General features: G+C 59.5%; 1 protein-coding gene across 1 annotated transcript in view; it reads right to left on the bottom strand.

Annotated features, from left to right (window-relative positions):
* Window positions 1–177: 177 nt before the first annotated feature.
* Window positions 178–12,485, bottom strand: part of CHD3 (chromodomain helicase DNA binding protein 3) — a 57,185-nt gene continuing 44,877 nt past the window's right edge. Inside the window, exons 23-35 of the mRNA XM_065570208.1 lie at window positions 9,838–9,842; window positions 9,132–9,276; window positions 6,688–6,853; window positions 6,177–6,292; window positions 5,570–5,711; window positions 5,139–5,294; window positions 4,768–4,908; window positions 4,480–4,588; window positions 3,514–3,646; window positions 2,899–3,094; window positions 1,514–1,677; window positions 1,140–1,257; window positions 178–782 (exon numbers count right to left, since the gene is read on the bottom strand). Of these exons, the coding sequence (XP_065426280.1) occupies window positions 679–782; window positions 1,140–1,257; window positions 1,514–1,677; window positions 2,899–3,094; window positions 3,514–3,646; window positions 4,480–4,588; window positions 4,768–4,908; window positions 5,139–5,294; window positions 5,570–5,711; window positions 6,177–6,292; window positions 6,688–6,853; window positions 9,132–9,276; window positions 9,838–9,842 (1,695 nt within the window). The 3' untranslated portion in view covers window positions 178–678. The remainder of the gene's footprint in view (window positions 783–1,139; window positions 1,258–1,513; window positions 1,678–2,898; window positions 3,095–3,513; window positions 3,647–4,479; window positions 4,589–4,767; window positions 4,909–5,138; window positions 5,295–5,569; window positions 5,712–6,176; window positions 6,293–6,687; window positions 6,854–9,131; window positions 9,277–9,837; window positions 9,843–12,485) is intronic.

The raw sequence follows: 12,485 nt of genomic DNA, 5'->3' as shown, positions 1-12,485 counted from the left end.
GGACAGGTCCGTGGGGACAGACGAACGTGCAGGGACGGGCATGTGGCAATGCCAAGAGGAGCGGCGGGCTGGGGAGGTCTTTGGGGAGCGGCTTCCCGCTGTGGGGGCACGGGGCCCTGCCCGGCTACGGGGGTAGGGAAACCCCCGTCCCGCCCCCAAACACAGCCGGAGGCGGGGTCACGTAGCCAAGGAAACGGTGCCTTTATTCCGCGCAGTTTAAACAAGAAGTGATGCGAACTGGCGACAATCCGGAGTGACTCCCGGCGCGCTCCCACCCGCCCAGCCCCCTCCAAGCCAGACCGCAGCGAGGTAGAACTGCCCCCCTGCCCCGCTTTGGGATGGGGGGGTGATCTTCCCAGGCTGGGGGCGGGGCTGCCCCCACAGTGGGGTGCTGAGGGGAGGGGCTGGCGGTGGGCACCCCATACAGTATGTGTGTATATATATATATATATATATATTCATATTTATAGAGTAGCCGGCAGGGCGGGGGTCCGAGCGCAGGACCCCCCCCATCACCCGCCCAGGCTACGTACCCACCCCCCAGGAGGTGGGGGGGAGGGGGGTCCCATTTGGACAGAGCAGGGGCAAGGCAGGTTTAGTGCCCCCCTCCCCTGGGGAAAGAGAGAGGGGGGGAGGGGGCTGCCCCTTGCCCGCGGGAGGGGAGGGGAGGGGTCCCCCTCAGTCGTCGATACAGATCACCTCGCCGGCCCGGGGCTCCTTTTTCTCCAGGGGCTCGGCGTCCCGCTCCCTCTTCACCAGCACCGGGGGGCCGTTGGTGGCGGCTGTGGGGAAGAGGGAGTGTGTGAAAAGAGAGAAACGCACCAGCCACCGCTCCTCTCCTAGAGCCAGGGAGAGAACCCAGGAGTCCTGGCTCCCAGCCCCCCCTGCTCTAACCCACCAGCCCCCACTCCAGTCCCAGAGCCGGGGAGAGAACCCAGGTGTCCTGGCTCCCGCCCCCCCACTCTAACCTACCAGCCCCCACTCCCCTCCCAGAGCCGGGGAGAGAACCCAGGAGTCCTGGCTCCCAGCCCGCCCCCCCTAAACCACCAGTCCCCACTCCTCTCCCAGAGCCGGGGAGAGAACCCAGGAGTCCTGGCTCCCAGCCCCCACCACCATGCGCTGGACCCACAGGGGCTGACCTGTGATGAAGGACCCGGCGGGCATGTGGCTGTAGTTGGCCCCCCCCGTGGGCAGGGCTCCGGCACTGAAGGAGCCCCCGAAGCTCTGGGGGGTGGCGTATGGGCCCGGTGGGAAGGCCTGGAAGAGAAGGTGGGGGGCAGTGAGCTCCCCAAGGGCCATGGGGGGTGGATCAGGGCATTATGGGGTCTGCGGGGCCAGGGCCAAGGCCCCCCTTTGTTACAAGACCCATGGGTGTGTGGCCAGCCCCCCCCAGGCATTACGGTACCCATGGGAGCAGAGCCAAGCGCCCCCCCAGTAGTTATGAGGCCCATGGGGATGTGGCCCAGGCATTATGGGGCCCACGGGGCCGTGGCCAAGCCCCCGCAGGTGTTACCGGGGCGGTCTGCGTCTCGTTGCCCTTGTTGGCCAGGCGGCTAAGGATGCTGCGCTCGGACATCTGGAGGCGGGCGGCGATGGGCGGGATGCGGGACAGCGTGGCCGGCAGGCGCGTCACGTCGGCCTTCATGTCGCTCAGCAGCTCCTCCAGCTGGTTGAGCACTGGGGCGCGGAGAGACAGAGAGAGGGGGAGAGGCGTCAGGCGGGGCGCGGGGGCCTGGCCAGCTGCCCGGCGGTGTCCCCACCCCGCCAGGGCCGAGCCAGCCCGGACGCCAGAGGCAGAGAAGGGCCCTGCCCCGTCTCCCCAACCTCCATGTCAGGTCGGCTCAGCCCAGAGACCATCGAGTGGAGAGGGACATTACTCCAGAGATACTCGGGGGATGAATACTCCAGAGATACTTGGGGGATTACTCAGGAGAAAGAATACTCCAGAGATACTCAGGGGGATGAAAACTCCAGAGATTCTCAGGGGGATGAAAACTCCAGAGATACTCAAGTGGTGATATTCAGGGGGATGAATACACCAGAGATACTCAAGGGGATGAATATGCTGGAGATACTCAAGAGGAGAAATACACCGTGACACTCGGGGAGAAATACACTGGAGATATTCAGCGGGGACCGATGTACCAGAGATACTCAAGAGGATGAATACACCAGAGATACTCACATGATACTCGGGACAGGAATACACCAGAGATACCCGTCAGGTGTGGGGGGGAGGGGTGTGATGGTGGAGTAATGCACCAGAGATACGCAGGAGGAAGTACACCAGAGACACTCACATGATACTCAGGGTTAGGGAGGGAGGTGAAATACACCAGAGATAATTCTTGGGGGAGAAATACACCAGAGATACTCACATGATACTCGGGGTGAAATACACAAGTGATACCCAAGAGATACTCAAAGGATACACCAGCAATACTCAGGGCACACACAGCGATACTCAGGGCACACACCAACGATACTCAGCAGATACTCAGGGCATACACCAGCGATACTCAGCGCACACATCAGCGATACTCAGCAGATACTTGGAGGATAGTCATCAGATACACTAGAGATACTCCAGGCATACCCATCCGATACTCGGGGGATACACCGGAGATACTTAGCTGATACTCGAGTGATACCCCAGAAATACTTAGCCAATGCTTGGGGGGATACTCAGCAGAAGTTTGGGGGATACTCAGCAGATACACAAAGAGATACTCAGAGGATACACCAGAGATACACAGAGCAGGATTAAGGAGACAACCGAACACAGCGGCATTTCTGATCACAACCCCACTTTAATGATTCAGAGAGCACGGTACAGAGGATGCTTTGGACGTTACAGACACCGTCCTCTCCGCGCCCGCCTGCCCGCCCTCCTCTTACCCTTGTGAAGTACGGCGTTGGCAGGCTTGTTGCCAGCCAGGGACTCCTTGGACAAGTGCTGGTGGCTCTCGGCCAGACACTCGACCTCGGCAAAGCGGGTGTTGAGCGCCATGGCCGGGTGGCTGGGGTCCTGGGTCATGTTCAGGTAGGCGGCTCGGCGCAGCTGCTCCTCGATCACCAGCGCCTGCTCCAGGAGCTGCGGGGAAGGGGGCAGGAGAGTCAGCTGAGCCGCCCGCAACCCACAGGGTCACAGGGCTCACGGACGGTCACCAGCCGTCCTGCTCTGACCCTCTACACCCCACTCCCCTCCCAGCGCCGGGGAGAGAACCCAGGAGTCCTAGCTCCCAGCCCCCACTGCTCTAACCACTAGCCCCCACTGTCCTCCCAGAGCCGGGGAGAGAACCCAGGAGTCCTGGGTCCCAGCCCCCGCTGCTCTAACCCATCAGCCCCCCACTCCTGTTCCAGAGCCAGGGAGAGAACCCAGGAGTCCTACGTTAGGATTCTCCTCTCCCAGGGGCATTGTGCCCCTGCTGTTAAGAGCGGTCCTGGGCGCTGCCGCCCGCCCAGCCCCGCTGACTCTGGGAGTCAGGGGGGTTCCCCACTTCCCGCTCCTACCTTGAACCTCCTGGCCAGGAACTTGTTCTTCATCTCCAGGAAATTCCCCTTGTTGGCCTCGGTTTTGAAGGGCTCGTTGATGATGGTGAACTGGGCGTCGTTCTGGATGTCCTGCCAGCGGGCATAGCCATGCCTGGTCCGGGCGGGGGGGCGCTAAGGATCCTGCCGGGCTGCGGACGGGGGCTGCCCCCTTCGCCTCTCCCTCCCACTCCCAACCAGACACCCTGCCGATGGCTCACGGGAGGGGAGAGGCTCGGGGACGCGTCAGAGAACCTGCCAGGAATGGGGGTGCCAGGAAAGCTTGGCTGGGCAGCTCTCCGGGGTGCGAGGAGACCGGGCAGGCTGGGCAACTGGTTCAAAACAACCAGGCTCCCTGGAACTTGCGGGTATCAGTCCTGGCACTGGGGCATTAAGTAGCATCCTGCGGCAGGGAGTTCCACAGGGAAACTGGGTTTGGGAATTGGTGATATCCAGTGGCAGGGAGTTCCACAGGGAAATTGGTTTTGGGGATCAGTGATATCCAGTGGCGGGGAGTTCCACTGGGAAACTGGGATTTTGGGATCAGTGATATCCAGTGGCGGGGAGTTCCACAGGGAAACTGGGTTTTGGGATCAGTAATATTCAATGGCAGGGAGTTCCACAGGGAAATTGGGTTTTGGCATCAGTGATATCCAGTGGCAGGGAGTTCCACAGGGAAAATGGGTTTTGGGGATCGGTGATATCCAGTGGCAGGGAGTTGCACAGGGAAATTGGGTTTTGGGATTGGTAATATGCAGTGGCAGGGAGTTCCACAGGACAATTGGGTTTTGGGATCAATGATATCCCATGGCTTGCGGGTTGCGTGCGGGGGGTGGGGAATTGCATGCTGGGATCGATTAGAGACTTTGAAATTTGCGCGCAGCGGGGGTGGGGGGCTGCCCGATCTCAGATTCCCCGTCCCCAGAGCCAGGCCGCGGTGAAGGATACAGCACGATGCCAGCCAGTAGCCAGTAGTCGTGGCGACGGTGCCAGATCTCATTCAGCTTCCCGGAGGAGATGGCTGCCCGCTCCTCGTTCTGCCACAGCGTGTGCAGCTCTGCGGAGAAAACGGGGGGGAGGGAGGCGGGTGGCGTGAGATCCGCGTGTGTGCCCACACCGCCCAGACCCCCCCGGACCGAGATCGCGCCGGGCGCTGCACAGACCGTCCCCCCCCCTCCGCGCCCGCTCTCCAGCTGCGAGCCCCGGCACACCAGCAGCTCTCGGGTGGCCTCTCACCTGTGAAGCCACCATCCGCAATGTTGAACATGAACCGGGGCTTGTCGGCCTTGTCTTCCTTCCGCCCGTTGGCCTTGCTCTCCTCCTTGATGTTGCCCGGCTTGGGCTCCTTGCCGGCTTCCTTCTCCACCTTCACCTCTTCTGCAAGCACAAGGCCATCATTAGGAGTCAGAGTCAACGCCCCCAGTTGCTACGCCCACAGACCGACCGCTCAGGCCCAAACATTGCCCCTCACCCCCCCACACACCCTGCAGCGGCTGTGTATGAAAGAGCTAATAAGGACGGCCTTTGAAATATCCATCATTAGGGTTCAGAGTTAACGCCCGACGGCGCTGCACGGGGGCAGTTCATGCCGTGTGGAAGGAAGTTACCTTTCTTCACCTCGGACCCTTCCCCATCCCCCTTCTCCTTGGGCTCATCGCTGTCAGCAGGTCTCTCCTCAGCCTTCTCCGCCACCGGCTCTTCCGGCCCGGCACCTGGAACCAGATGGCACCGAGACCCGTGAGCCAAGATCAGCCAGGGACAAGCTCGGGAAGGAAGCATCGGGTTAGGACCCGCCTTGGCCACAACCTCCCCGGGCAAGTCCCAGCAATTCTCCCAGCCTCGGTTTCCCCATCTGTCATACAGGCGAAGCGCTGGGTCTCCATCCGTCCCTATAGACGCTATACATCCATCCACCCCATAGATGCTCTCCATCGCCATACACTCATCGATCCAGCCCCATAGACACTATCTATCCTTCCTCATATATGTCCATTGACACCAGCTGGGATCTGGCCCCATTGACTCCAATGGGCGTTACCCGACTTCTCCTTCTCCTCCTTGACCAATGGCTCTGCCTCCGGCTCCTTCTCCCCCGGCACCATGGGCTCTTCCTCGTCCGCTTTCGGCTCGCTCTTCTCCCCGGGGGAGGTGGTGGGTGTTGGCTGCTCCAGAGCAGGACCCTGACAGGGAGAGGACACGGGTTCGAGGAGGTGGAAATGCTGCGAGAAATCCCCGTTTATCTGCCCCGGAACGAGGGGCGGATTATTACCCTGCACAGATGGGGAAACTGAGTCTCAGAGGGAGGCACCTCCCTGGATTTTAGTCCCATCTCCAGCCACGGGGGAATTATCCTGCGGAACCAGGGACCTGCCCGCTGGCCAATGCTCTTCTGGGTCGTCTCTGGGGGGCGGAAAGGGGTCTCGGTGTCACCGCACCACGGAATAAGGGGAAAACATGCAAATCTCGAAACTACCCGAGCCCAGCAGAGGTGAGGCCCGGGCGGCTGTGCCAGCGGAGCGTGGAGATCAGCCCTGAGCAAGGCCCTGTGCCCTTGTTACCGAAGTTTAGCCCCAGGCCCCTGCCTCAGTTTCCCTTTGGGTCCCTGGCTGGACTGGACAGCGCCGGGATCTGCACCGAGCACCAACCTCCGTCTCCATCCGCTCGTTGCTTTTCGGTTCCTTCTCCGGCTCCTTGCTCTCCGGCTCCTCCTTCTCGGGCAGCGGCCCCGTCCCGTCCCCGCGCTCGCTGGGGGCTGGCGTGGCTGCGAGGAGACGGCATCAACTGGGCGGGGCCAGGAGACCCTGCCCACCCACCCCCCATGGATGGGGGCAGGGACCCCGGGGCGGGGAGAGATCCCAGGCTCCTCCCTGCACTGTGATAGGGTGAGATCCAGGCTCCTCCCCCCGCCCCGTGATAGGGTGAGACACAGGCTCCTCCCCCTCCCTGCCCCGAGATAGGGTGATACCCAGGCTCCTCCCCCTCCCCGCCCCGTGATAGGGTGAGACCCAGGCTACACCCCCTTCCTCCTCTGTGATAGGGTGAGGCCCCAGGCTCCGCCCCCTTCATCCTTCCCTGTGATAAGGTGAGGCCCAGGCTCCTCCCCCGCCTGTGGGGGGGAGATACCCGGGATCCGGCCCCCGCGGTGCCAGGCCCTACCTGGCTTGGAGGTGCAGGGCGTGTTGGTGCAGCTGGGCTCGGGAGTGGTGGTGGAGGTCTTGATGGTTGGCGAGGAGGCACGGGACGAGCGCTTGGAGTCGGCGCTGGGGTCAGGCATGAGCTCAGGCATGCTCCACCGCCCGTTGATGTGCTCGAACTCCTGCACCTGCGGGGGAGGATGGCACCGCGTCAGTCCCACACGCCAGGCGCGCCACCCCCCGCCCTCTGTGGCCCCGTTCGCCCTCCCTAACCCTAACTCAGACCCCCCCCTCCCCCTGCCGAGATCAACTCCTCTGCCCCAAATGAAATGGGGGAGCCTGTCAGACACATGGTGAGAAAAAAGCCCTTGCCTCAGAGAGCTCACAGTTTAAACAGACAAAGAGGAAGACCAAAGACAGGGTAGGCCCACTGCTTAGTGAAGAGGGAGAAACAGTAACAGGAAACTTGGAAATGGCAGAGATGCTTAATGACTTCTTTGTTTCGGTCTTCACCGAGAAGTCTGAAGGAATGCCTAACATAGTGAATGCTAATGGGAAGGGGGTAGGTTTAGCGGATAAAATAAAAAAAGAACAAGTTAAAAATCACTTAGAAAAGTTAGATGCCTGCAAGTCACCCGGGCCTGATGAAATGCATCCTAGAATACTCAAGGAGCTAATAGAGGAGGTATCTGAGCCTCTAGCTATTATCTTTGGAAAGTCATGGGAGACGGGAGAGATTCCAGAAGACTGGAAAAGGGCAAATATAGTGCCCATCTATAAAAAGGGAAATAAAAACAACCCAGGAAACTACAGACCAGTTAGTTTAACTTCTGTGCCAGGGAAGATAATGGAGCAAGTAATTAAGGAAATCATCTGCAAACACTTGGAAGGTGGTAAGGTGATAGGGAACAGCCAGCATGGATTTGTGAAGAACAAATCATGTCAAACCAATCTGATAGCTTTCTTTGATAGGATAACGAGCCTTGTGGATAAGGGTGAAGCGGTGGATGTGGTATACCTAGACTTTAGTAAGGCATTTGATACGGTCTCGCATGATATTCTTATCGATAAACTAGGCAAATACAATTTAGACGGGGCTACTATAAGGTGGGTGCATAACTGGCTGGATAACCGTACTCAGAGAGTTGTTATTAATGGTTCCCAATCCTGCTGGAAAGGCGTAACGAGTGGGGTACCGCAGGGGTCTGTTTTGGGACCGGCTCTGTTCAATATCTTCATCAACGACTTAGATATTGGCATAGAAAGTACGCTTATTAAGTTTGCAGATGATACCAAACTGGGAGGGATTGCAACTACTTTGGAGGACAGGGTCATAATTCAAAATGATCTGGACAAATTGGAGAAATGGTCTTAGTTAAACAGGATGAAGTTTAACAAAGGAAGGAAAAATCAATTTCACACATACAGAATGGGAAAAGACTGTCTAGGAAGGAGTACGGCAGAAAGGGATCTAGGGGTTATAGTGGACCACTAGCTAAATATGAGTCAACAGTGTGATGCTGTTGCAAAAAAAGCAAACATGATTCTGGGATGTATTAACAGGTGTGTTGTGAGCAAGACACGAGAAGTCATTCTTCCGCTCTACTCTGCTCTGGTTAGGCCTCAGCTGGAGTATTGTGTCCAGTTCTGGGCGCCGCATTTTAAAAAAGATGTGGAGAAATTGGAAAGGGTCCAGAGAAGAGCAACAAGAATGATGAAAGGTCTAGAGAACATGACCTATGAAGGAAGGCTGAAAGAATTGGGTTTGTTTAGTTTGGAAAAGAGAAGACTGAGAGGGGACATGATAGCAGTTTACAGGTATCTAAAAGGGTGTCATAAGGAGGAGGGAGAAAACTTGTTCACCTTAGCCTCTAAGGATAGAACCAGAAACAATGGGTTTAAAGTGCAGCAAGGGAGGTCTAGGTTGGACATTAGGAAAAAGTTCCTAACTGTCAGGGTGGTTAAACACTGGAACAAATTGCCTAGGGAGGTTGTGGAATCTCCGTCTCTGGAGATATTTAAGAGTAGGTTAGATAAATGTCTATCAGGTATTTGGTCCTGCCATGCGGGCAGGGGACTGGACTCGATGACCTCTCGAGGTCCCTTCCAGTCCTATAATCTATGAATCTATGAAAGGGCAGGAGGGGAAACTGAGGCACAGTACAGGATGGGAGAGGCGGAAGGGCAGTGGCTATTCACTGGATCATGCCTTTCCCAGCTCCCCCCAACCCCCACTCCAGGATCGGCTTCACTATACACCAAGGTGACGCCGCTCAGGCCTCCTCCCTGGAGGCTGCTCAGCCCGCACCCCGGATCCTCTCCAGCGGTGGCCGCGTGCTGACGCTCCAGCAGTGCCAAGCTCCTTTCCGCAGTCCTGGGACCCCGCGGGGTGGATGGACAGACAGACGTGCCTCCCACCCGCACTCGTCAACCCCAACCCCCCCAATCCCCCTACCAGCAACGCACCTTCTTCTTCACTAGCGACATGACGCCGATGCGTGTCAGGACCTGCTGTCGGGACAGCCCCTCCCTGGGAACGCCGTCGGCGAAGGTCTCCGAGCCGTCCGCCCCGGGCTCGCACAGGTGCCTCATGAAGAGGGAGACGTAGGCCCTGTGGGGGTGGGGGAGTGGGGCGACCGGGAGCTGAGAACCACGGAGCCCCCAGCTCGGTGAGAACAGCCCCGCCGCTGGCTGCTAGCAACGCGCGGGGGCTAGGACACACGGGATGAGGGGGGGGAATCACTGGCTCCCCACCCTCGAATGCCTGCCAGTTGCCATCAGACCTCGCTTCTCATCCCGCCCTGCATAGGGGCGCCCTGCGGGGAGCCCGCGTGGCAGGCCGGCTCCGGGTAGGGGGACAGCCACAGCTCAGGACCCCCCTATTTCCCCAGCCCGGCCGCCCCCAAGAGGGGGTGATCTCCGTCTGCGCGAGGGAGGGGGCGGCGCCTTCCCACACCCACTCCAGGAAAGCAGACGGCTGGCGGCGCGACGGGCGCTCAGATGAGTAAGAATCGTCATCACGTGGCAAGTGGGAACAAGCAGCCCCCATGGATTGGTGGGGGGTCCTGCTTCCCCTCCCTCCCCGGGCCCCAGAGAGGCTGGGGGAATCGGGGAGCAGGGTCTCCCCGGTCAGGCGAGCTCCCCTCGGCCGGCACCCTGCGCCTACACCTACTTGAACTCCTTCTCCGTTTTGCCTCGCAGGTCCCGGACCAGCCACTGGGTGGTGAAGGCGTCCTGGGGCGGCATCCCCCAGCGCATGACGGCGTTCACGAAGGCCTTGCGCTGGCGCGTGTTGAACCCCAGCACCTGACAGCAGACGTGGGTGAGAGAGAGAGACACCCGAGGCCCTCCCCGGGCAGCTCCCCGCCCTCTGCGGTTCCCTCCAGCGCCCTCCCCGGGCAGCTCCCCGCCCTCTGCGGTTCCCCCCGGCGCCCTCCCCATGGCCCAAGTGCCCGCGGGGGCCCACTGCTGAGAAATACGGCCCTGCTTAGCAGAGCCAGAGCTCACCTGCTCCCCACTCCCAGAACTGGGGAGTCCTGGCTCCCAGCCCCTCCCCGTTCTAACCCACCAGCCCCCACTCCCCTCCCACAGCCAGGAGAGAACCCAGGAGTCCTGGCTTCCAGCCCCCCCGCTCTGACCACTAGACCCCACTCCCCTCCCAGAGTCGTGGAGAGAACCCAGGAGTCCCGGTTTCCCGTCCCCCCTGTTCTAACCACTAGCCCCCATTCCCCTCCACAGCCAGGGAGAAAACCCAGGAGTCCTGGCTTCCAGCCCCCCAGCTCTGACCACGAGACTCCCCTCCCCTCCCAGAGCCAGGGAGAGAACCCAGGAGTCCTGGCTTCCGTCCCCCGGCTCTAACCCATCAGGCCCCAATCCCTCCCAGAGCCGGGGAGAGAAACCCAGGAGTCCTGGCTTCCAGCCCCCCCGCTCTGACCACTAGACCCCCCTCCCTCCCAGAGTCATGGAGAGAACCCAGGAGTCCCGTTCCCGTCCCCCCTGCTCTAACCACTAGCCCCAATCTCCTCCCAGAGCCAGGGAGAGAACCCAGGAGTCCTGGCTCCCAGCCCCACCCGCTCTGACCACTAGACTCCACTCCCCTCCCAGAGCCAGGGAGAGAGTCCTGGTTTCCAGCCCCCCCCGGCTCTAACCCATCAGCCCCCAATCCCCTCCCAGAACCAGGGAGAGAACCCAGGAGTCCTGGCTCCCAGGACAGCGTCTCACCTCGATGTTGCCCCAACTCGCGCCAGCAGGGGTGGCAGAGGTTTGTCTTTCTCATTGCGGAGCTGGCGTTTGGACTGGCGCCGTCCTGTGTGGGCGGAAGGAAACGCGATTAAATGCCCCTGCCCGCCAGCCCAGAGTGGCCGGGGCCAGGGGCCGGGAACGGAGCCGGGTGCTTGGTGTGGGGACGTCTGGAACTGCTCCCCGAGCTGCACGGACCCCACCCCGTCCCAAACTGGGCCACCATCATGCCCCCCGTCACACCAGGCCCAAGATCGGGAGGCGGTGGTCAAAATAAATCTCCGATGCTGGGCTTGGAGCTTCCCGCCCAGCCCACCCACCTTCCAGGGGCCGCGTTCAGAGAGCGGCTGGGTCTGTCTACACTACAGCTATGACGCTGGCCGTATCCAAGAACACCAATGGACCGTGCTCGTTAACCACGATTTAGGGACGCCCGCTATCCGAGCTTTTCCGCTAGAAAGAAGAGCGGCTTTCCCCACCCGCGTGATCATGTCCATGGAAAAGTTACAACCTTCTGGTTTGGCTCATCCCACGCCGGACGCTTTCGATTGGCAACGTTTGGTTTTGCCCCTGCTTGCCAACGGGCAAAAAAACCCCGAAATTCACCCAAGTACCTTGGTGGGCAGATCTAGCGCCTACTCACTCTAGCCGAATCAAAACAAAAGGATTTAGGCCCGTTGATTTCATCAGCGTCACCAGTTCTCCCTTCTTAAGTGCCAACTACATCCCATTCTCCTCCGTGAAGGAACAGAGCAAGTTTAGACAAGCGGGAGACAACGGACGGAATCTCAGTTTTTCCCCAAATTTCTGTCGGGGTTTTTTTGCCTCCCACAAAAAATTGTCACGCCTGCAAAATTTCTGGAAATTTGACATGCCTACGCGGGGCTTAAATGGGCCTTAAATGTCTCCCCCCCACTGACACAGAGCTGTTGTACCCCCAAACCCGGGCCCTCACCTTCCGGCCTCTCGTCGAAGTCTTCGTCTTCCTCTTCCGATCCCACCGAGTACTCGGACTGATTGTCTGAAAGATCAGCACGGGCAGTTTGTAACCGGAACCTGACTGCCCCCGTTAGCCCCTCCCCGGAGCAAGGGGCGGTGGGATGCGGGGAATCACAGCACAGATTCCTCCTTCTGACCCCCTCTGCTCCGCGGTTTCGCTAGCCTGCCCCTCACATCACAGCACGGCTCCGACTTAACGAAGTGGCCAGCTCGTTCACATCCAAAGCTACCCAGATGGCGGGGAGGGGAAATCGCCGACTCAGTGGCTCACGCCGACTCATTTTTCCCATCTCTCCCAAAGTCAAAATTCTGAAAATTTCCCGCAAGATGGAATTTGGGAACATTTGGTTTGGGACACCTCAAAATGCCCTTCCTGACGGGATGTTGAAACATTCCAAAGTATGATACATACACCTCTACCCCGATAGAATGTGACCTGATATAACACGAATTCGGATAGAACGCGGCAAAGCAGTGCTCGGGGGGCTGCACACTCTGGTGGATCAAAGCAAGTTCGATATAACGCGTTTCACCTATAATGCGGTGAGATTTTTTGGCTCCCAAGGTCAGCGTTATATCGGG

Source organism: Chrysemys picta, chromosome 16, assembly GCF_011386835.1.
Source record: "Chrysemys picta bellii isolate R12L10 chromosome 16, ASM1138683v2, whole genome shotgun sequence".
Lineage (NCBI taxonomy): Eukaryota > Metazoa > Chordata > Testudines > Emydidae > Chrysemys > Chrysemys picta.
The sequence above is the reverse complement of the archived record's forward strand: the minus strand, read 5'-3'. Positions and strand labels throughout refer to the sequence as shown.